The 25311-nt window shown below is 44.1% G+C and overlaps 1 protein-coding gene across 1 annotated transcript in view; it reads left to right on the top strand.

Annotated features, from left to right (window-relative positions):
• The window catches only part of CRTAC1 (cartilage acidic protein 1), a 502395-nt gene that overhangs the window by 390586 nt on the left and 86498 nt on the right, over positions 1-25311 (top strand). The window contains exon 12 of the mRNA XM_061556622.1: positions 9309-9351. Coding sequence (XP_061412606.1) covers positions 9309-9351 — 43 coding nt within the window. The remainder of the gene's footprint in view (positions 1-9308; positions 9352-25311) is intronic.

Genomic DNA, 25311 nt, shown 5'->3' with positions numbered 1-25311 from the left:
GTCGGTCTCACCTCCACACACAGCATTGGCACTGGAACGAAACTTCTCGGTCTCTCTCCTATTCCAGAATAACGCCTGGTGAGAGGCCCCGTGCGGGTGTGGGGAAACCCACAAGCCGTTAAGTTGGAGTTTTTCCCAGTGGATAAGAGAGTCGTCTCAATGAGACTTCAGCTCTCAGAAAGGAAAACTTTGACTGTTGTCTGTGCTTATGCACCAAACAGCAGTTCATAGTTTTCGGCCTTCTTGGAGACTGTGGGTGCAGTGCTCAATAGAGTGCCGCCTACCGACTTCATAGTCTTACTGGCCGACTTCAATGCTCACGTGGCAAACGATGGAGCTATCTGGAGAGACGTGATTGGGAGGAATCCCCCCCCCCCCCTGATGTGAACCCAAATGGTGAGATGTTATTGGAATTCTGCGCTAGTCACAGAATGTCAATAACAAACATCATGTTCGAACACAAAGATGCTAATAAGTGTACTTGATACCAGAGCACGATGGGCCAAAGTTCATTGATTTACTTTATAGTTGTGTCATCGGACCTAAGGCCATATATTCTGGACACTCAGGTGAAGAGAGGGGCAGAGCTGTCAACTGTTCACCACCTGGTGGTGAGTTGGATTCGACACTTGGGGCACCGACCAGATAGACGTGGAAGGCCTAAATGAATACTGCGGGTTTTCTGGGAACGTCTGGCGGAAGACCCAGTGCAGAAAGATTTCAACTGCCACCTCCAGGAAAACTTCTCCTACACTCCAGGGGAGGTCATGGATATTGAGTCTTGAGTGGACGATGTTTAGGACCTCGATTGTCGATGCAGCTGCAAAAAGCTGTGGCTTGAAGGCAGTTGGTGCCTGTCATTTGCGACAACCCTAGTGGTGGACACAATGGTGAGGGAAGCTGTCTAGTTGAAGGAGGCTTTCTGAGCTATGCTCAGAAAAAGGTCTCCCAACTCGATTGAGAGGTAGTGGTTTGCTAAGAGGGCGGTAGCGGTAGCAGTTGCCGAAGTGAAAGCCCAGACGTGGGAGGGGCTTGGAGAGGCAAGGGAGAGGGACTATCAAGCAACCTCAAAGATGTTCCGGCAAACTATCCAACACCTTAGGAGAGGTCAACGGGACATGGCCCAGGCTGTTTTCAGTTAGGGTGGGGTAGCATTGAACTTAACTAAGGAGATAGTTGAGAGGCGGAAAGAACACTTTGAGGAGCTTCGCAACCCGGTGGACATGCCATCCTCTCAGGAGGCAGTCCTGGAAACAGCTGGGGGGTCGAATCCATTGCAGCTGCTGAAATTGCTGCGGTGGTCCAGGGCCTTCATAGTGGCAAAGCTGCTGGGGTGGATGAGATTTGCCCAGAGTTGTTGAAAGTCCTGGACATTGTAGGAGTGTTGTGGTTAACACGTCTCTTAAATGTTGCATGGAAGACAGGTACAGTACCTCTGGATTGGCAAACTGGGGTTGTGGTCCCCATTTTTAAGAAAGGGGACCAGAGGGTGTACTCGAACTACAGAGGAATCAAACTCCTCAGCGTCCCAGGTAAATCCTATGCTGGAGAGGAGGCTCCGCCTGGTGGTCGAGCCTCAGGTTCAGGAGGAACAATGCAGATTCCGGCAGGGTCGTGGCACAATGGACCAGCTCTTTTCTCTCTCACATATATTGAGGGGTCATGGGAGTATGTTTCTCAGGTCTACCAATGCTTTGTTCACCGCAATGTCTTGTGGGAGGTGCTGCGGAAGTATGATGTACCGGTCACGCTTTTGTGTCCCTCTATTCCCAGAGTGAGAGCTGTGTCCGTATTATGGGTATTAAATGAAAGGCATTCACTGTGGGTGTAGGACTCTGCTGGGCATGCATCTTGTTTGTGATTTTCATGGACAGGATATCAAGGTGCAGCCGAGGTATGGAGAGTATCCAGTACGGGGGCATGGAGGTGGCGTCGCTGCTTTTTGCAAATGACGTTGTCCTCTTTTCCTCATCAGTCTGTGATCTCCAGTGTGTAATTGAATGGTTGGATGCTGAGCGTGAAGTGGCTGGGATGAGGATCAGCACCTCCCGGGAGATGGTGGATTGTGCTCTCCAGGTGAGGGATCAAAAGCTGCCCTTAGTGGAGGACTTTAAGTACCTCGGGGTCTTTTTTGCAAGTGATGGTAAGCGGGAGCGGGAGATTGGCCGGCGGATCCGTGCAGCATCCGCAGTGTTGCAGGCACTGTACCATTCTATGTTAGTGAAGCTGGAGCTGAGTTCTCGAACAAAGTTCTCGGTTTACAGGTCGATATACGTTCCAACCTCACCTATGGTCATGAGTTTTTGGTAATGACCGAAAGGATGAGATCGCGGGTACAAAGGGCCAAAATGAGGTTTCTTCGCAGGACTACCGGGCTCACTCTCCGTTATCGGGTGAGAAGCTCGGTAATCCGGGAGAGCCTCACAGTCGAGCTGCTGCTCCTCCGGATCGAGAGGAGCCAGTTGAGGTGGTTCGGGCACTCGGTAAGGATACCCCCCGGTAGACTCCCCCTGGAACTCTACTTGCCAGCACGTTCCACTGGGCGAAGAGCCCGGGGCCGGCCCAAGACACGCTTGCGGGACTATGTTGCTCGGTTGGCGTGGGAATGCCTGGAAATTCTCCAGGAAGTGCTAGAGTCCATCGCCAGGGAAAGGGAGGTCTGGACCACCCTACTCAACATGCTGCTGCCACGACCCTCACCAGAACAAGTGGATTGAGAAACTAACGAACGAATTTCCAGTGCAGTACTATATTGTTTCACAAGAGCAACAACTCACAAGATTGAATACTATTTGAATATGGTGGCATCATCACTATGTGAAAGGCTGACATTTACTTTTCAATTGCTATAAAACTACAACTATTCTGCGGATGCATTTTTTTAAAGTTATCAGGTTTGATTCATGTTGATGTGGAAAGTTCATGCAGAAAAAAGTTTACTCTTAGAAACTTTTCACTAAATTGGGGTTTGCTAGATTCATCCAAAGATAATCAGGTCATTCCATGGGGCGAAAGAAATATGAACTGCGATTCCATCTTGTCTCGCATCCAGTCCTGAGGCAGGGACAGAGCGCGGAGTGTTTTTTTCCCTGAGCATCATGATGTTAGCATATGAGTTGAATCCCTTTATGGGGCTGATGAACCAGGATCCATGTGTGTGTATTGATCGTATAGTTCAAGTTGGTAGGTGGGGTAATGCATGCAAATATTGTGTTTCCCTCAGACCAACTAAAATGATCTGTGGACAGAAAATATATTTTTAAATATTATTCCAGTGAAATGCCTCTTAACCTTGTTAATGTTTGGGATACTGTTGGCAGATCCCATTTTACACACATATTCAAGATTATTAACTCCCTTTCCCAGCAAAATTCACCACAGAGAAACATATACACTGCATTTACTCTTGTTTGAAAACGGCGTGGTTAATGGGACGGATTGACACCCGCTGCGACCACTTCCAGTCACGAGAAGTTCAAATAGGATGAATGTATTACTTGCGGTGACCATCACTTGGTGAGCCTTTTTCTCATTGATGAACACAAATAGTAAAATGTATTTCTGACATGACTCCTGTTATTTGTGTTTCAGAAGATCGATTAGGAGTCGCAGATAACAAGTTATTGATTAGACAATGCTTAATATAAGTTTTACTGCATTACCAGTTACTGATGTAGTTAATACATGACTGGGAATCTTCCCTTCGTCGCCAGGAATAACATTGGCGGCCCTGTGTGGCAGTCTCATATTTCCCGTGCTCCATTGAAGCCCACATTTCTATTATATTTAATTTTATTTATTTTCCACGTAAGGCCCACTGAGCTTTATAGCTCTTTTTCGGAAGTGACCTGGCCACAAATGATAGCCACTCCACAAAGTGGCTTAACATGTGGAAATGTATAGCAGCCAAATACTCTAAACGCACATTTCTAAATGTGGACAGCAAAACCGGAGGACCTGCAAATTCCAAATATACAGGCGTCAGGGTTGGGATCGAACCCACGACCTCATGTATACCAGGCGAGGTAGTTAAAATCTAGCCACCGCAGCTCCCATGCTCCAGTGCAGCCCATCTCCTCACAGTGCGAGAATGAAAGAGCACGAGGAGGCACTGGCTTACTTTGCATTTACTGTGATTCTTTCTCGTTATGTCTTCTCTCCATCACGGACTATTGATGTGAGCGAGAGAGGCGAACTCATACTTGAGTAACACCACTCCTGTGTGCCGCGTGGCAGGTATATTAATCATGATTGTTGATCATTAATTACAACAATTAAGAGTCTGCTTGGCTGCAGAGAGTGGAGCGAGTTGTGTTCGTGCAATTAAATTAAAAGCAGTCAAATGTAACCATTTTTCGTTATTTTTACATTCACCGCACTCCTGGTTAAGGACACTCCTCCGTGGATTGTAAATCCAATTACTCATATCGGGAGCAATGCTATAGCACAGATGCTTCATTTGTAGCCGCTAAACAAATAAAATAAATCATAGACGCTGACGTAGCCCGCTTTAAATTATTTAACGGCATGGAATACTTGCATTGTCTGTCCAGCAAAAGCAATGCAATCGAGCAGTGATTGCTTTACTCTGAAATATTTCTGGAGTGGGGCAATTTGCGATGGAATGTTGGGTTTTATGGTTAATGTTCTTGTGAAAAGCTAAACATAGCTGAATAGAGACCAAACCCTCTGTTATGCCTCAACTATGGCCTTTATGTTTACCATAGCTCAGTGGGTTGGTGCACGCTGGTTTCAATTAAAGAGATGTTTTTACACTTTTTGAAACACTATAAAGGCATAACAAAATGTTGTAATACAAGTACAATAATGTCCGTATTGTGTCTTTTCACTTCAACCAGAACGTTTTGGAACTTGAATGTGAGCACCCAACACGCCAGAGTTCGGAATCAGATACAAATGTAATTATGAAATCTATATATTTTTTAAAGACACCCAGGCAACAAAACGTAGCCAGGATATTTTTAGTCGCAGGTAATAGTAAAATGTTGCCTCCTGCCTACGACAATAATACGGAATGGCAGACTGTTGCTCTTATAGCACACAATGCACTCCTGTGATTCCCACAGAGTCTAGCAGATGGTTACATTTAAGCTCAGTGACAAGAGCACGACGAAGATTTTTTCATATATGCATATAAAACACCCTTTGCTTTTATTCATGGTATTCATAAAGTCAAATTTTCACATGCATTCTCACCACAATTCATTCAGAATCTAACGTTCGATCCTGCTCCAGGACACCACTATATCACAACACTAGGGCTGGATTAGGGTATCCACACAAACGTAAATTGTTTGCCTATGTTAGTAGCTTTGAACAAATCTGCAGTGGCTTCTGTGTCCACATGAAGCCAATCGCGAGGGTGCGTGCACACACGTGGGGTGTGTATTAACGCTGTTGTGTGCGCAAGACTTATTTTTCAAATATTATAAATTAAATATATATTGATGATCATGTTTTATTCATAATAGCAATCACATGGCGCAAAACTCATATTGATTTGTGGACAAGTGATAGGCACCAAAAAAGCATTATCAATTATGTACCTTGTACGTTGGGTCTGCGCATATATTAATATAATTGTAAGTGTACATAAAAAATTGACATCTGAGTTTCAACACCAACATGCTCATGGTTATATCTTTTTTTCCAATGTGCAAAACTATGCAACTGATGCTGCAACCAATGTTGCATATATGATGCAACATCAGTTGCAAGTGACGTTGCGTAGTGTTCAGTAAAAACATTTACGTTATTTTCAATTTTTGTTTAGAAATAAATACGCACGTCAAACACGCAGACAACAGGAACACTATCGCGTAATGTCACCCACCTGAGACTGAATGTGACAAATGTATTCCTATCAGGTTGGTTTTGTCAGTATTCACAGCGAGGTGACCAAACTCCCACTGGTGAAAATATCCTCGGAGCTGTTAAAGGATGTTTTTATTAACTGTCTACGTTTCCAGAGATTGTTTACACTTCTCTTTGTGGAATGCAACTGGGGTTTATTGTGCCAAGTATGATAACACCTTAGGTGTCATTGTATGTGAAAGCTGGTCACCGTTTGTCTGGACACCATTGGTGCCCTTCCCTTGTGCACACATCGAATCAAGCAGCCATCGTGAGCTGAGCAGAAATGTAGAATGTTTAATACTAAATAAATTAATTGCCACATTTGGTATTTTTGCCATTCTTATAGTGCAAGGATATCATCAACAAAGCATTGTGGTTCACTAGCAACGTATGGAGTAGTTTTACAGTAGTGGGTGATATTGCTACATGTAGCTTTACACCATAAGGTAATCTCCAAGTATTTTTTTAAATTTGAATGAAGGCCTTTTTATGTCACGTCAGAACGTCGATTGTCTGTTCATACTTCACCACACTGGTCAGTGTAGGTTGTGTGAAGGGTTGGTCGAGGGGGGTGCCCAGGACAGGTTCAAATATCAGCTTGCCACCAATGTTGTTGTTGGCCCTGGCCATAAATTAAAACCGAGGTCGTTGTGTTCACATTGTGTTGTGCTAAACCACTGCTCCACCATCCCTTTGCAATTTAACACGTGTGTCCAAAAATATTATATCTTTTTTGTTTGTTCCAGAACTGCATTTCTTTAAAAGTTAAACACTTATTAAATTGAAGTAGTGGAAATGGCAATTTCGAGTGTGGCAAAATTTTTTTAGATTTTAACTGAACATTTCTGTTTCTGGTATGGCTCTGTGAGTATATTTTCAATGTATTGCTTTGCATGTGATGATCTAAAAATGTGATTTCATTTTATACAGCAGGGGGAAACAACCCGAAATATATTGGGCCATAGGCCCACAATTGTCAGTCAAGCGGGAAGTTGTGTTGCTTCCGCTGGTGTATCGAGTGGCCAGGCATTGGACCGGACTTGGCAGATAGCAGCACATGAGTGGCTGAGTAAGCGGTAAGGTCGCAATGGGTAAAAAATTGGACGGGAGTTGGGTGGGGGATATGCCACAATGGATTTTTGTTCAAAGGCACAGGGTGCAATGAATAGGTGCAAAAACCTTGACTGGAAATGAAGCAAATGGCAAGATCGTGAAGGGTTGAGTCAAGTAGGTTGTGAGCGACTAAGTAGTTGATGCCTTCATGATTGGATGGACCTATGTCGCAGTAGGTATTTGAGCACGTGATAGGATCATGTTGAGTATCCAAGTGTTGTAATCCAGTGCATTAGAGGCAAGGGGGTTGGTGCATTCCCGCACCTCCGATTAGTACGGTTGGCAGCATATGGTGCAAAAGAAGTTCAACATACCTGCATATATCACGTAGATTGGTGAAGCTCCAAAACCCACCGGGCTGTCAGGAGGTGGCAGCTCAGTTAATTGTGGGAGCCAGTGTTGGAAAAGAAGGTGTAATCATGACTGACATAAGAGCCACCGTGAAATCTCCATGCTGTGAAGCATGTCTTCTTGAATCATGATGTTCATTATTACTATGCCACCCTAAGAACAACCTTAAAATTCCTTCATCTGATCACCAAGAAATGTCACCTTGGCATTGGGGGCAGCCCTCACTAATCTCACTGAAAAAGATGAAAGCGAAACAAACACAGAGTGGACAAGATCCTAAGCCAGTGTTCTTCACTAATTGTCAGAGGGGGCCCACTTTCGCTGATAAGACATCAGTGTGAGGGCCACCACATCACCTGCAAGATAAATTAATTCACATTTGTGTATTGTCGGGGGCCGCATTTCAGGGGCCACACCAAAGGCTACCAGGGACCGTCAGTGGCCCGCGGGCCTTGCATAAAACGTCGGTGGTTAAAAAACAGTCGTGGGAGTTGCTAAATCAAAATTTAAAAGTAAGTATACAATGGGTAAATGTTTAATCTGAAGAATATTTAGATAGGGTTATTAAACTTAAACATTTATAGTTCACATTCTGTTCCAGGAAGACTCAGCCTTTCGTCAATCTGAGATGGACAACATTTCTGGAGTACCACTCTATGGGAAGCCAGCAATCGCCATGCTGTGAACAAGACTGGCTCCCGCCATGGGAATGTAGAATGTCTACTACTAGCTCAGGACACATAGGCACTTCCCAGTCTTTCAGGCGGGATATTTAAAATAAATTTGCTATAAAATTGAAAGGTCATTGAACTCAATCATTTAATGCCCCCATACAAATGAGAAAAAAATACTAAGAATGTTACGGTGCACCAGCGATGGACACCGCTCGGTGATGGCTTTGCAATGTTAAACTGCACATTGGAGTGTGATAGACTTTAAACCGTCTCGCTGTAAATGAAAAACAAGTCCGCTTAAGTACGCGAGGCATCTGCAGTGCTGACTTTGGGTCATCTTTCTTCACTTTGCTGAAAACTATTGTGGCCATCTGAGTGCCAAATATAATCCCCTTTATCATGCGGTTACATAAACACAGTGAGTTACGGCTGTACACTGCATATAAAACAATTAGAGTGAATGCAGAGGAGGGGGGGGGGAGTTATCACACTTTTAGGCACAAGATACACATGATGTCATCTTTACGTATTGATTTATTATTTGTTTTTAAAATATTAATGAGGAGAGACGAGCCCCATGGGGTATGACATCTCATTTTGAAAAGATCAGTAGGAGACAGCGTCAGCACTTTTAAGAATTGTATAAATATTTCAACAGCGAAATTGTAATTTTATAAGAAGAATGGTTACTTTCACTGACACCTACACAAGCCTGAGGTTTTGTTTTGCAATGTTTGTATTTTTATGGTGAGTCTCCTTTTGATTTAAAGCTGCCTATGCTTATCCGTTAAGGAATGTGTGTGGTCAATGAGAAATTACCAATATATCTAACCGACACATAGAATAGTTTCAACAATAACCGAGTAAGGCGAGTGGGCTGAATGCCTCTGCGGTTGCCTGGTACGATGAGTGATTAAAGGCATTCACCACCATTCCTTATGTGCACAAGAGCAGCACAAATGCCAAAAATGAAATCATATTATTTTACTGAAATGCTGCTGAGAGGTGCAATTGCTTTATAATGAACACAATTTGCCCTCTAACCAAACTGTAAGGAACAAATACATCGGGCTTCTTCATTCTTTGATACTTTTGTTATCTAAGCTGGCTTGACCTATCACATTCAGCCAAGTAAATGTAATTCCTTTGTTACAAATACTATATCTGACATGCTGTATTATAGTATCAATGAAAATAAATGGTCTTGACTGAAAGAAAGATAACCATAGCAATTTTAAATGCAGTGACATGGAGTCAACCACGCATCGTTGTTTTTTTTTTCTCTCCCCCCAGTGTGGAGAAGGATTCACCCTGAATGATCATGGAAGATGCGTTGGTAAGTACATCTCCCTGCAACAACTCAGATGCTGCACCATGTCCAGAGACGAGAATTTAATAGATTTCACCCTAAACACGTTGCTATACTTCTGCCGTGGCGTATTGGATATCAGTGCTGCAAATTTACAATCCAGAAGTCTCCCCGTTTGATTTCCCGGTGTGGCGGTTTAAACAGATGGCCAGGTTTCATTCATCCTCTCGCCTTTGTCCATCCAGCAATATAAATCGTGACAAAAGAACTGAACGTACACGCATACATAGTCAATCGGCAAGTCGCTTGTATGGTGGGGAAAATTGTGGGTACTCCCACCCCTTCCAAGATATTTGACCAGCAATAAAAATGAACCATAATTGGCTGTGTCGGGTAGTGGTGGATTTAACGACACATATTTACGTGATCTCACCCAAATAAACCTCTATCATAGATAATATTGGTCGCGAAAGCCTACGTGTTGAACTTAAAATGAAAGACTCCGTCAAACACCCACGAAAGAGCACTTCAGAGAGCTCCTTCGAGTGGACCCCCTTCCTGCAGCATTGGCGTGAGCAAGCAATTGCAGGGCTACACCTTCACCCTATAACTATTCCAGAAAATTTTTATTTTAGTGCCTTCTTTCATTTGAAATGCATTTTACAATCTCGAGTAGCCTGTTTTGGAGCAACGTAATGCTGTCCTCCCCCCGCACCTCCAATTACCACGGTTGGCTACGTGCAGTGCAAAAGAAGTTCAACATACATACATACCAAGGGTGATAAAGCAGCAAGGATGATCCACATACAGTATCATCCTCTCCTTGCTCTAGGCTAAATCACATTAGCTACCAGCCAACTTGCCCTTATGCCATAAAAACTATTCGCCTGCACTTCCTTTGGATGTGACCCTCCCACCAGACAGCCAGCCAGCGAGTACCAGCCAGACAGGAATCCAGACAGCAAACCTTTCTTCGAATATAGTATGAGGATGATAAATTTGAAGCACAATGTCGTTTTTTGTGTTTCTTTTACCACAGGGGTAAGTAGTATAGGAATTAATGAGCCCGGTCAAGTGGTGTTGATGGTGGAACCCTCAACCCAGATTCTGAGAGTCACAAGTTTAATACTGCTCAGGGTTTAACTTGGCCCATCCTCCTTGAGTTATCAATAAAGTGAACATCATTTTGTCCAACATAAATAGTCATTCATTGGAGAAACTGGCCTCCACCTGAGGAAAGTGGATGTTTACCACCGGCTCAGTGTTGCCAGTGAGACACTACAAGCAGTGCCGTCTTATAATTAAATGAGGAGACGTGCGCAAGGCCCTCACCTTTTTTAAGGGTGTTTAAAATTCTCAATGTTTCTCACTGTGTCTGTCTCCACGTCTGTAGCAATCTCTTTGTGTGCACCCCTTTCCATGTGTATGTCTGTTTCTGTCATTGTATCTCTCTGCGTGCTTCTCGGCATGCAACTCTCGTGTCTTTCTCTGTGTGTCTCTCTCTGTCTCGCTGTGATTTTGTTGTATTTCTGTCCTTATGCATGCCTCTCTCTATGCCTGTCGTGGTCTGTGTCTCAGTGGGGTTTTCTCTACTTTGTGTCTCTCTACATGTCTGTTTTTATATTTCTGTCTTGATATCTTCCCCTCTGCCTATGTATATGTCTCCATGTATCTTTGTATTATCTATGTTGTGTATATGTCTATTTTCTATAGCTCTCTTCATGGCTGTCAATATCCCTCACTGTGTTTTTCTCTGTATAGATGTCTCTACCATGCGTCTCTCTCATGTCACTTTGGCTTCATATGTATCTCTCTTTCTCTCTATGTGTTTGTCTCTCTCGATGTGTCTGTATTTACATGTCTCTCGTCTGTTTCTTTCTCTCCATGCCTTTCTCTAATGTCTGTCTTGGGCCCAAGCTAAAGCCCTTCTTGCCCCATTTGCAAGAGACAAATGGGGGGAGAGGCGACAATTCTGCAAAATGACTGCTGCCCAATACTTGGTTGAGCATGGAGACACTTTGACGATGAGGTGCTAAGTGTATCAGCCAATAACAATAAAGCTAGTGAAGGTTTGGGCGCTCCGGGAGAACATTTACCCAATAATGCAGCGGGGACGTTTGTGGCATATCTATTTATTTATTTGCTGCTGTGGCCAAGTGAATCAGAGGGCAAGTTCCCGCTTAGCCTGCGCTGAAGGCACCATGGACTAGAACGCAAGGAGTTGTCCGTTATTAACATGGGTCTCTTGGGCAGCAAGTGAGCGGGTGATGTGGCCTCACCGCTTAGGCGTGTCGCCAAATTTGTCTGCTCTGTCCGCTGTATAATTACGTATGTAAGGCAGCTTTACATAATTTTACTTATTTGTATAGGGTTTTTTTAAAGATTATTCTTAGGTTTTTTCGGTAAAGTCACGTAGGTAAAAACATTAAAAAGTAAAATAAAATAAAAATCACGACGTTTCGGAGGCAACGCAAGCTTCCGTCTTCAGGTGGTACCGTCACAGCCACGACAGCTTTATCAAGTAAATGAGAGATTGCAGGAGCTACCACTCCGTTTATATAATGGAGTGGTAGCTCCTGCAATCTCTCATTTACCCCAAATGTGCACTCTTTCAAACTCCATTCCACCGCACATATCTCCAATTACCACGTTGGCTACGTGCAGCCCCGTGTTTACATCACGCACCCTAATATCTCGTCTACTGCCGAACCTTCTACAATCTCCCTTCACTTCTGCCCACGTTATCTCTTTTACCATTCTTCTCTTCACCTCTTTATCCACCTTTAGCTATGTCTCATTAAAAAATAATCTTGCTCATTTCCTTTAGAATATCCAGGCTCGTCCCCTGGCCCTTTTCTCTTTCCCACACTTCCCAGAGTGGCTGTTAAAGTGGCCAATCAGGGCTCCCGTCCTGACATGTTCCCAGCCACGCACCCTGATTTTCCTAGAGTTTCCCGTGTTCAGAAACTCTTATTTTGGCCGGCCGGCGGTTTATTTTTAATTAGTGGGGAGTGCATCACGGTATCCCTCACATCACCCTTCCCCTCCCTTTTTTTTAGGAGTATCCATCCTCGGCTTAATCGATCTATGCTGTAGAATTGAAACCCCACACAACAGGGATGCAACTCGATGGCAGTTGTGACATCAATAGTGGCAAAAACATGAAAAGAGAACATCAACAAAACACTACATGCCAATAAAACAACACCACGAAAATTGTGGCATGAGTACATTTCTGGGACACCCGGAATAGGTGCACTCATGAATACACGTGGTGTGGAATAGCTGAAGGCCACCCCATAGGTTGTTGAACTCATGGACTCGGCAAACAGGACCATTATATCTGGCTCCCTTCGACGAAGGTGTCCCTGGACGCAACTGCCATGGCAGCTGCCGCTCCACCATCCTGTCAGCCTGAGCACGGTTGGGAAATGTGCGCACATTCTTAGTCTCCGTAATATTGCAGACATCTTTAAGCAGTTTGGGATGAGAAATGTCTACCGTGGTCCGTTAATCAACACTCTGGAAGGCCTTTGCCGAGCGCATAGTCATTAATAAAAGCGTCAGCGATGGATTCAGCTGTCTGATCCGGTCGGGGCCATGCCATCCGCCAGTAGGTGCAGTACTCAACCCTTTGCAAGTAAAACATTATTTCCCCTGAGTGTCTTTTTGAGGATGGCCCTAGCATGTCCAACGCTACCAATTCATTGACCCTGGATACCAATGATGGATTGCAAGGGCTGCCTGGGGTGTGTACGGTGGTGGCTCCCTGCGTGTGCGCTCCTGGCAGGAAGCCACCCATCGATCTACATCGGGCGTCGTGTCAGGCCAAAGATATTGAGCCCACAGGGTTGGCAGGGGATTCCGACCAGCAGGGTGGAGGAGCTGGGTGTCCACGACCACCTGATGTAGCAGGTGTGTCGGAGCTACCGGTTGACGACGCTGGGCGGCCCCATCCCAGCGCGCGAGGAGACCCTTTTACTGAACACAACCGGAACTGTGTGGCGAGCCGACCCACGCCTCCTCAACCTGATGAGGTCACAAATAGGAGGCCGTAAGGACACATCTTCAGCCTGCTTTCGCTGCCAGTCGGCGAGGTTCCGCCACAGGCCGTAGTCAGTCATCGGGTCCTTGGGCACACCCAAAAGGGTAATTGGCTGAAGCAACCACCACCTGCTCGTCAGAGTCTGCGGGTCTGCAAGGAGTCACGCCGATAATGCACACGCAAGGAAGCAATGGTGGCAGTCTAAACAACGCATCGCCATTTGCATGCTGCAAGCCCTTTGCTGTGCACAACTTGGTACAAGTATTCCTGGTGTCGCTCCATCTATCTGGCCAGCTAGCCTGACGGCTAGTCGATACGGAGTGAGCACTGCAAGCCAGCATGGTCTGTGCACACTGTGAATTGCCGTCAATACAGATAGGGCCCAAACTGTTGCACAAACTGAACTGCGGCCAATAGCTCTTTATGGGTCATACAGGAGCGCTGTTCTGCCGAGGACAGCACACGACTGCCATAGGCGATGTCCACATCTCATCCCTACTGATCTTATGATAGCACGCCTCTAATTCACATGTCGCTAGCAGCTGTAAAGGGCAACTGGAAATCAGGGTGTGGCAGGGGTGGAGTGTCTATGAGATCGCGAATGCATCTGCAGGAAAACAGCTTCTTCTGCGGACCTCAGTAGAATCTATGATTATCCCCCCTCCCCATGTAGAAGATGCAATGGTTTGCAATGGACACAACTTTTTGATAAATCAACGGTCGTAAGAAACAAAAAACCCCAAAAATCGCAGACCTTGGACAACTCTGTAGGGGTCGGCCACGTTCGTACGTGGCCAACCTCTATGGCTACCCCTATATCAGAGACCACAATGCCGCAGATAACGCACTGAGGACTGCAGCAGATGGAACTGCGACAGCACAAGCTACCCAATTGCTCTTTCTAAAGTTCAGTCAAAAACGATGACATTATCCAGATAAATCAACCAGGTCTCTCGCTAAAGGCCTGTGAGCACTTAGTGGCCAACACCATCTGGAGACCCATAAGAAAGGCTGTTAAGTTCAAAGAGTCCCTGCGGTGTCCTGAACGTGGCTTGGGGCCTATATTCTCCATCGATGGGTACCTGCCAAAATCCCAACAAAGTTCCAGAGTACTCAAGAAATGTGGGTCCCACCAAAGCATTTCCAATTAGCACAGTTGGCTACGTGTGGTGCAAAAAAAGTTAGACGTACAATGCGTGGTAAGAGGTACGCGTCGGCCATCGTGACTTTGTAAAGCCTCCAGAAATCAACGCAAAGCTGCATCGAACCGTGAAATTTCTTGACGAACAATAACCGGTATCTCCCTCCCCCCGTACACTACCCCCCGCCCCTGTGGGCTGGTGAATAATGAAATAATCTTTGCACGCAACATCTCCTGAAGCACCTGATGCACCTGGGTCTTTTCCACTGGACTCATCCTATGCAAGTTTAGACGAAGAGGGGCATCTCTTGCATCAATGTGAGGTCGGCGGCCGCGGAGCCGGCTACTTGTGAGTGAGCTCGCCTCACTCCGCCCGGCGGTGGCAGACTGCAGCCCCGGTGGCTCGGTCTCGCTCCCAGAAAATGGCAGTGGTGACGTTGAACTGCCTGGGTCATCACTCGCTGCAGAAACTGGATGAGCACACGTTGGTTCCTTCGCTGTAGTCTCTGCCGGCTGACGCAGCCTCCGCCTCCCCCCCCAGCCAAGCAATATCTCCACCTTCGGGACTGTCATACGTGACTGGGTCAACCAAGGTGGGGCGACTCTTCAACGAGTATCCCACCGCTGCCTTCAAATATAAAGGAGGTCCACGTGTCTTGCCCTTGAGAGATACGTTTTTGTCCGGCAGTCTTCACCCCACACATGCACTCTCCCACACTCCGTTCTGCCGCACGTCTCTCTTTGGGCATCCCTCGCAAGAGCCCTGGGCTCAAGTCACACCACTCCTATATCTTCTCTCCTCCCAAACCTTCTAGAATCTCCCTCGACCCCTGCCCAAGTTCCCCCTTTCACCAACCCTCTCTTCGCACATTTCTCCACCTATAACCTAGTTTTCCCATTATTCCTTTTCCTGATCGTTTTCTTACTCATCCCCGCGCTTCCCGGAGTGGCTGTCGAAGCGGCTAATCAGAGGCTCGATGTCTTGCATTCTGCAGGCCCATCTCCAGCGTCGGTAACTCCTCTTTTGGCCCTTCGGCTGGTTTATATCCAGCATATTTCGGCATCCCTAACAACTGTATCTTTCATTGCCAGTAAGCAAATGTATTGTTTTATGTTGTGTTTTATTTCTTGTCTTTATTCGTGGTAACCATAATACCTGACTGATGTCGTAATTATCTAGTGTACAGTTTTCAATTGTGAAATAATATAATGAAATTAATATCCAGATAAATAAAGAGTAAATCGATATGAATGTTGTTTCTTTATTAATCAACTTTACTTTTATGCCTTTATTGTCAATGGATATTTAGAACATTCTGCGGTTACAATCAATATTAGAAATTCATTAGGTGACCTTTCTTGAACATTCGACATTCATAATCATTAACAATAACAAGTGCAAATATGTAATAGGTTGAAGTGATTATTTTTCATAAGGAGCAGAAGTTACATAAATCTGGCATTTCACCAGTAATGTATATAGAGCATAATATCCTTACAGAGCATAGTATTAATACATCTAATTATGCAAGACTACTATATTATTTTTTTAAAAATTAAGCGTAAAAAATTGTAATGTCAAAGAATGAAACATATACAATTAATTATTATATTGTATATAACGTTCATACTGATTTTCGACGGGTAAATACGGTCTAATCAACCATCATTACAGTCACGTGAACGTCCGCTCGCCCGCGAGCTGATTTCATCGCTCCGTTTCCACGGGAGGCATCCTCTTGGGTGTATTACCTCCCTTGGCCCCCTGCCTGTCCAGTAGTCTTAGCCATCATCCCTCCCAGCAACATGTCCTGCCCAAGGCCGCTTTTCTTAACAGTCAATATGATATCTCTAACCTGGCATAGGCTGTCTAATCCATACGTCCCTGTCTCCGTCTTTGAGCGCACTGTTATTCCAAGCATGCACCTCTCTATGCTCATCTGCGCACTCTCTTCAGGATTGTTTCATTTTCTTTGTCAGTGTCCAGGTTTTGATCCATACGTCAGAGCAAGTTATATACAATTATGAAAAAACTGTATTCTTTAGGCGCATTTGTATATTTATTTCCATCGTCAAATTCAGTTTTTTTTCTTTTCCTAAAGCACTCCAGCCTTGTCTCGTCTGCGTCTTTACTTCAACATTTTTGTCCAGGCTCGCCTTCAATAACTGCCCTAGTTATACTTACTATGATGCGCTTTTCAGTTACGTCCCTCTGGCAGTTATATTCAAATTGGTGGCATGTGACAGGACGAGGAGACAACACTTTCCCTACGAGTTCATTTTTAAATGAAAAACCTGTAATTTAGGGCAGTTTTTTCTTAATGATTTGTCGATGTGGATCATCTTGAATTAGGCTCAAGTTAAAAGTTGCAAATTTCCTGCATGTATCTTGTTTATGTTCTTCAAATGTTGCACCGTACCCTTTGTTAAGTGATACAACTTCTGTTTCGATTTTTATTAGTATTTATTTTTAGCACAATGGGTAAACTATTGAGCCAGTAGTTCACCTGATGTACCTGTGAGCACAACGGATAAACTATTCAAAAGAGTCACGTAGGTAGAAATAAAATAAAATAAATCACGACGTTTCGATCGCAACACAAGCGAACTTCATCAGGTGGGACAACCACAGCAAGAAAATGCTGAAGTCGGCGGGAGAGCTGCCGTGGCAAGAGGTTATATAGGTAAGAGAGGGGGGAGGAGGCAAGGGGGGATAGAGATAGAGGGGGGGGGTGTAGGGGGAGGGGAGGCGCGTGAGCGCTAGGGGAAGAGGACGTGAGGTTGGGGGGGATAGAAGTTGGAAGGTGGTGGAAGAACAGAAAGAGGACGTGAGGTTGGGGGGGACGTGGACGGGGCTAGCAGTAAACCGGCAGGTACGATGGAAACAACAACACCCAATGAAGTTCGCTTGTGTTGCGATCAAAACGTCGTGATTTGTTTTATTTTATTTCTATCTACGTGACTTTACCGAAAGAACCAAAGAGTATGGATTACTGCAGTCACGAAAGCTTCAAAACAAGATTATTCAAAAGAGCTTTGCACAAAGTTGCATTTTCAAGACGAGTGTTGCCGAGATATAATGTTTTTACGATCTGAAAAAAAATCATATTTTAACGATATGAATATTATCACGCCATCAATTTCCCTCAACGTTGTAATTGTATTCCTGGTACGCATGAAGAATACTTTAAAGTTCTTCAACTGCATTGCACACAACATAAGTTTTTTCTAATCACGTGGTAAAAAAAAACTGTTCAGCAAAACATTTTCAGAATTTCATTCTCATCAGGTCCCACAGAGTAAAGTGCAATCTACAGCTCGTATTACTATCCTTTCTCTCTCTCACCTCTTTATTTGTGTGCTATGAAGAGGGGCCATTGTCCAAACTGTCACTGATTTCTTGTTTTCTATTTTAAGGCCACAATTGCATTGATGAATGTGAGTTGTCCCCGCTCTAATTGTTGTAACTTTAGGATTTGTAATGTTTATAACGCTCGAGACATTTCGTCAGTTATTAAGGGAAACATTTTAGTCAGTAATTAAATGAGTAATAGCCTTGGAAAAAATATGAAAATTATGATTGTAAACGTGAATGATTATTATTTCACAAATATTTCGTTCAGATCTTATATATTTGAGAAAAAAGTAAGCTAGCAACAATTATGCTATAACGATACGATTATGGTGGCTTTTACATCACAAAATACATCGTAATTATCAGCATTTCGCAGCAACACGATTGAAGGCTCACATGAAAATTGTTTTGCTTGGATTCGTTCACATTGTTGTAGCACATGCTAAACAAATGCAGCCACGTTTCTGTCTGAAACGTGATTGCAGGGAAGTTGCATCATCATTTATCGCCTGATTTAGAATGTTCCTTGAGACATGTGACATGTACAGGTGCCATCTAAACAACGTTGTTAAAAGTGCACAAAGGTAATTTTATATTTTACATTTGAACCAAGAGCACTTAAAATGAATGCGCATAACAGCATGGTGTAGTCTTTTATAAAGGATGGAATGCATGCACCGTTTTAAATGAAATGAAGCAACTTGATATCATATCATAATCATCACCTATTCATTCGAGCAAAAAAGATAGAATGCATTACACTTTGCGCCAAAAGAACATGAACCATAGAATCTGTAATCTAAGGCCCGAGTCCCGATACTTTTTTGCAATGTGTTGCATTAGGCAATTTTAAATATTTAAAGTGCTTGTTTTGATCAACTGCGAAGCGCATAACGCAATGTGCCCTGAGCACTTAAGTGCACTGAACAAGAAGCCTTCAGGCCCCAGAACATGAATAATGTACAAGAGCAACGAGACAGAGAAAAACATGTTAGACTTTAGACATTGGCTACATTAAATAATTATAACGTGCCATTTACCCTCGTGCACATAATTCTCCACAGCTATTCATGGCACATTTTTGGGGGGGGGAGGGTGGAATTAAAGTCTTCCTAGCTATTAGCCACGTTATAGTTGACCGCTCATGAGATGCCACTTTCTAATTTTGGGCTTTGTAAGGGTGATGCTTTAAATCTCTCGAGGAAATCAACTGTTTGGAGTTATTGCTTTGTGGGGGGGTCTCAGCTGATAAATGGAACGCTCGCATGTGTACCGTACTGTTGTTCTTTGTTGCGGAAACATCTTGAAGATGGCTGCCTTAAAATAGCCTGGACAAAGCTTAAAACAAGAGGACAAATTTACACTTTCCGCAGCAGACAATGGCAGAAGGAAGGTGATTATGAGTGATGCATGGAATTTATTAATACTCAGCATGTTAATGTTTATTTATTTTTTTCTGTAGTTAATTTTTTTGGAAAAATACGATTCATTAATTCATTTGATTTAAAACCCTACATGTTTTGTCTTTTTACGTAAAAAATTTATAATTAAATTACACCAATTATCGTTTATAGACCCACCAACATGGCCTATGTATAACAGTGGCGTTCCTGCGTAAATACGTTAAATAATTAAATAAGTAGACGAGTGCTTAAGGAGTCTCATGGCGTGATTTAATCTGGCTTTTTGAAACACCAAATCGTGAATACTAAGTCATACGTCTGACTCTGCGATCCCGAAACTTTCAAAGTTGAAGAGCAATGTTGCACTTCCAGTGAAACTCCTCTAACCGTGAGTAACGAAGGCCGGTGAAGCAGTGAAAACGTTTGTGACCACTTGTAGTGTGGTCAGTGTGCTGGTCCAATTGTATATGGGGAGCAGTAGTGTAGCGGTTTGCACGCTGCGCTACGAACCTGAACCTGGAAAGCCAAGTTCGATTGCCACTCACGGCCAACACCAGTGATGATAATTTTAACCGGTTCTGGGCCTCCCCTATGTCGACTCAGCCTCAAATGAGTACCTGGTGCGGTGTGTAAACATCACCACTGGGGGGACAAAGGTGGCCGGGCGTGGTGTTGGTCACCACCGCCTTGTGTGCCATGCCGGGCTTCATAGGTGCTCGCCAGCAGCACTTGCCCCAATAATCTGTTAAGACTATAGGGGGGATCTTTGTCTTTGGGGGGAGAAGGGGGGGAGAATTACGTTTTTAGTCGAGACTAAAATTGTGGCTCGAGTACAAAGGGTAGTCAAGATCAAATCAAATTAAAATAAATTCTACTTTTTTTGAGATTGGTAAACGTTTGTGCTAAATATTTTTTTATTTAAGCATTTCCGGGAAATAATTCCTACTTGTTTTATTCTTCTTACATATTGCTGGATAAAAATAAATAAATAACAATGTACAAGTCCATGTCCAGATGAGCAGGTCAAGAAATGGTTTTATTTGATGTCGTGGAGGATTGCCTTGAGTGAATAGGCCAGTCGAAGTTTCCACAATCGCACGTGGGACCTTACTTGAAAATTTTACTTGCGAAGGTCGCGGGCCAAATCTGCCGTGAGACGCGCAGGCTTGATTTATTGTGGACCGTTGTTTTTTTTATTAAATCCAGGAGGTTCTTTATTTGGATGAGCGATCAGGGCTCGTTAGCGATATCGGTGTTCGCCCATTTCTGTCAACATTTCTTCAGGACGCTAAAGCCTGAGTGTACAAGGGCTCCGACTGTGAGCGTGAATAATTTTGGGGCGGTGGTTTGGTAGATTTAATAGATCGTTGTAGAGGGGGAGATTTGGATTGGTTTTGATGCAGCTGTATTTATAGAACATATTTTGCTGTCTCTGGATCTCAGGAGGGATGTTGGATAGCACAGAGAGCCAGAGAAAAGGAGTTGATGTCAGTGTGCTGTGACAATCCTCATTACGGTGTTTAAGATAGTGTCCAGTTTGTTGTGGCAACTCACATTTGGCACGGGAGTGTAGTACTGCACTCTGCTGTGGAGTACTCTAAGGCCAAGATAGCTGTTTGGAGTTTGTGTGCATCTGCTCCACAACCAGCAAATCATATAATTATTACTCTTTGGTTCTTTGTCACGTTGATAGAAAATTAATAGATCACGACGTTTCAATCGCAACACAAGCAACCACCATCAGGTAAAACAAACACTCCTACATCAGCAGTTCTCCTGTTGTGTTTGTTTCACCTGATGACGGTTGCTTGTGTTGTGATCGAAACGTCGTGATTTATTAATTTTCTATCTACGTGACTTCACTGAAAGAACCAAAGAGTATGGATTCCTGCAGTCACGAAAGCTTCAAATCAATATAATTATTAATGATCAGATTAGGTTTAGAATATTTGGCTGCTATAAATTTACACATCATATGCCACTTAATTAACCTATCATTTGTGGCCAAGTCGCTTCTGAAAAAAGCTTTTTTTATAATTTAGTTTGGGTTTGTCCTGGTCGTTGTCTTTTTGCAGATCTTCCTCAAATGTTTTTAGTGGGTCAGGCTTCGGTCCAGAGTAGCGCTTACATTTTGGGCACGGCTCATTCCTACTGCAAACAGACATGTTTGGTTCAGCATTTGCTAGCTGGTTGTTCAAACGGAACGCAGTCGTCAGAGTCTTGGATGGATTTTGATGGAATTTGCCAAAGTTAAATATCTGCATAGACGAATTTCCACAATGTACGTGGCATGTCGCTTGCACACATTGATTAATGATGGAGCGAGCACAGAGTCTTGCGATAGGTCATCATGAAAATATATATTTGGAAGCTTCCTTGGTTTCCAAAACATAATTGGAACCCGTGGTAACTCAACATAAATGCCAGTAGCCGGCATCGTGACATGGCATCAGACTTGTGTGGATGCATTTGTAAAATACAGTTCATATAATAATAGATCAGTTTATAAAGCACACAAAATTCGTTCAGCAAGTCGCTAACACATTGTAGGCTGATGACAGGTCTGCAAGCATTATATTAGTTTTAAGGGTACATTCGAAGTTCTCCTCTTTGTGTGTGGTAAGCGAGGCTACTTGGTCAATACAATTTCTGCCAGGTCAGGAGTCGACTTGTACTTTTGGCAGAATTTAATTTGCTGTTTGTTTAATCCAAGCCAGCAGGAGCCACTTCACCGGTGTATACGCTATTACAGAGGAGTGCTATAGGTTGGTAGCTTGAGGCATCATCAAGTCCAAATATAGGTGGCAATACAATAGTTGTAGGTGATGGGCAACCATGAGCTGTCATAACTATTGTTGTATCGAGTGGCGTGCGTTGTGTGTTGAATGCGTGTTTCTCTTCAGGGCAGGACATCAATGTGATCCTTCGTAGCTAGTCGCACTCCACGTGGGACAAGTCTGCTCGGTCCAATACATCGAGTGGAATGGCCGTGAAAAGACCGTTTTTTGGAATTGCTCTTCGGCCAATTGGATAACAGTTTATATGTACATACGTATGTTGAACTTATGTCGCACCGTACGTAGCCAGCCATGCTACTCGGAGGTGTTCAGGTTGAGAACATTAAACAGGTGATCCTCATGAAGGTTGCTATTGCTCGACCACAGCGAGTTTTGAATCCAAGCCTATTACTGTATGCCGAAAACGTATACAGGGTGCGTCGACTATTATGCACCATTGTATTTGATGCCATACCACAAAGCTAGGTGGTGTAAGGCCTCCTGAGGTTTTTTGGCAGATTGCGTGCTTTGTAGAGGGGACACCTGCTTGTGTGAAAGCAATGTCAGTTAGTGGGTCAAGCGATTCAAAAATGATAAGTCAGACATTACTGATCATCCTAGAGTGGCAGACCAAAGAAGGCACCTGTCACAACTAATGGATAGAGTGGAGGAAATGATTTGGGCTGACTTGTAAGGAGTTATTCAGACACATTGCAGGTGCACTGCAGATTGGCCACTGCCTTGTTTAAGACATTTCCCATTTGGTGACATGACCTTTGACGTTTAGAGATTAAATTAAACATTTCAGATTCTGTGTAACTGGAAGAAAAAAAACTGTGACACGGGGTGTGCTACTCTTCCGTATTCCAGGTCTATGTACGCTACGAAGCTATCGCACACATTGTTTGGTTGAGTACTTTACGCAGAGGTAGATCTTGTAACACCCACAGACATCCACATTAAGTACCCCCCCTCCCCACTGGGTGTGTCCAAGCTATGCAGAGAAGCATTTATCTTGCCAGCTACAACGAGGGCAGGACTTAATGACACGTCAATTTATTTTTCTCTGCACTGCTGGGCACAGGAGAGTGGGCATAAGCTCACTATCTCTTTCCCATTATTTGCTTTTCTTTTGCATTCATTTATATTTTATTCTCCTTTTCTTTACGAAGATGAATAAGATGTGCCGTTCTAGTTGGGCAACATGCCAGGTGATATAGATAGTCTTTGTTATATATGTATAGCCTTTGTTATATATATATGTATTGCATGCCTTTGCGGTGGAACACAACGTGCTTGGCTACCTGCACGGCCCGCTGAGCTCTTTTTTGCTGAAGAACAAAATTAAGTCGAGCAAGAGGGCTGGAGAGTGTTCCAAGATTTGCCGCGAGTACTCGTCCGGACACGAACTACTATCCTTTATAATATCTCACCCAAGGCCTAGCGTTGAGGATGCACGTGCCCAGTTGTAATGGTGGGCATCTCCCGTGCCATCGCAAGCCACATGGCTGTTCTGAAAAGCACTTAGACATTGGTAAGCCTGACGGTGGGTGGCCATGTCCAATTGACCACTATGAGCGGTATGATGAGCCCATTTGTTCCGCAGAAACCACAGGTACAGGTGGCAGGGCGCAATGGGTTGCCATGTGGGTCCTCATCCGTGCGGTAGAAGGCAGAAACCATCGGCATTTCAATTTTCATGGCGAGGCTCTGTCGACCACCACTATGTGTGGCGGGCATTGTGGCCTACCAGGCTACAGCAACAACTTCATGGAATCCCCTGTGTGAATGGCAGAGCCCGCGAGTCCACTGGCCCACTGCGGTGAGCTTGATGGCGATAAAATGAGCAGGAGACGAGTTGAGGTACACACGAGGGCTCGCTCAACAGTCCCCCATGAGGAGTGGAAGGGCCCACCGACTCGCCACGATGGGCGAAAAACCCACCATGATGAATAGGAGGTCCATTTTGTACATATGTACGTTGCACTTATTTTGCGCCCTACATAGCCAACTGTGCTAATCGAAGGTGCGAGGGAAGGACAACAAACTAAACGCAAAAAGCAGTTCTAAAGAAATGAGTTTTCAATCTAGATGTTTTAAAAGTGCACAGCTCAAGTGGCTTCCTAATATTCAGAAGAGCATTCCAGACGGGCGCAGAAGCGCATCTGAAAGCGCGTGATACAGTGGCTTTGGTCGTATTAATTATTTAAAAGTGTAAAGCACAATATTTACACACTCAAGAAGATGGAGAATGGCAGCCGGACTAAAGTTAGCCACTGGCCTGTCTCCTACTCTATGGACAGAGCTGAGCAGCAGGACCCATTGGCTCACCACAAAGAGCAGGAGAAATTTCTCAATTGGTGACATGACCTTTGACATTTAGAGATTAAATTAAACATTTCAGATTCTGTGCAACTGGAAAAAAAACACTGTGACACGGGGTGTGCTACTCTTCCGTATTCCAGGTGTATGTATGCTACGAAGCTATCGCACACATTGTTTGGTTGAGTACTTTACGCAGAGGTAGAACTTGTAACACCCACAGACATCCACATTAAGTATCCCCCCCTCCCCACTGGGTGTGTCCAAGCTATGCAGAGAAGCATTTACTGGTAGGAACGAAGTGAACCAGCCTACAATAGATTATATCGTCCGTCCGTCTGATGTCCGATTAGGTGTAGCAACATCGCCCCCTACTGCAAACACTTGGCAGGACCCTACAAAAATCGTTCCTACCAGCCCACCCCGCAGGGACCTGTTAAGAAATTAGTTGGAGGGCCTTTCGGTTGAAGTGAACATCAATGAGGTAACTCAGCTGCGATGGGTGGTGGACAGATTGCAGCTGTGGAGCAGGCGTGCGGACGCACTTCATACAGGGGGTGGAATTACATCACAAGGGGAACGCATATGTGTCGATCGTAGCGAGGCCAAAATATTTTTTATACCAGGGGCCAAGTGAACCCCAAATATTATTTTATCAGGCATATACAGAGAAAAGCCGTGTTTTAGATGTGATTCCTTTTTCATAGCCCTTAAATAATTAACAAAATGAGAAGTGTATATTGAGTCTATATGTACTGTGTAATGATGAAACCAATGTCTGGGTCTTCTATTGGCTGGCTGATATAGAGGCATGGCCAGGCCAGTTCAGTGAGAACACAGGAGAGTTAATAGTCGCGTATGGAAACCTTATTCATTAGCGGAAAACCAGGGGAGAAGAACAAATAAATAAAAAGACAAATCCTTGATTCCTTCTGGAACGCAGT

Source organism: Lethenteron reissneri, chromosome 22 (genome assembly GCF_015708825.2).
Source record: "Lethenteron reissneri isolate LAM-NWPU_2019-01 chromosome 22, ASM1570882v1, whole genome shotgun sequence".
NCBI lineage: Eukaryota > Metazoa > Chordata > Hyperoartia > Petromyzontiformes > Petromyzontidae > Lethenteron > Lethenteron reissneri.
The sequence above is the reverse complement of the archived record's forward strand: the minus strand, read 5'-3'. Positions and strand labels throughout refer to the sequence as shown.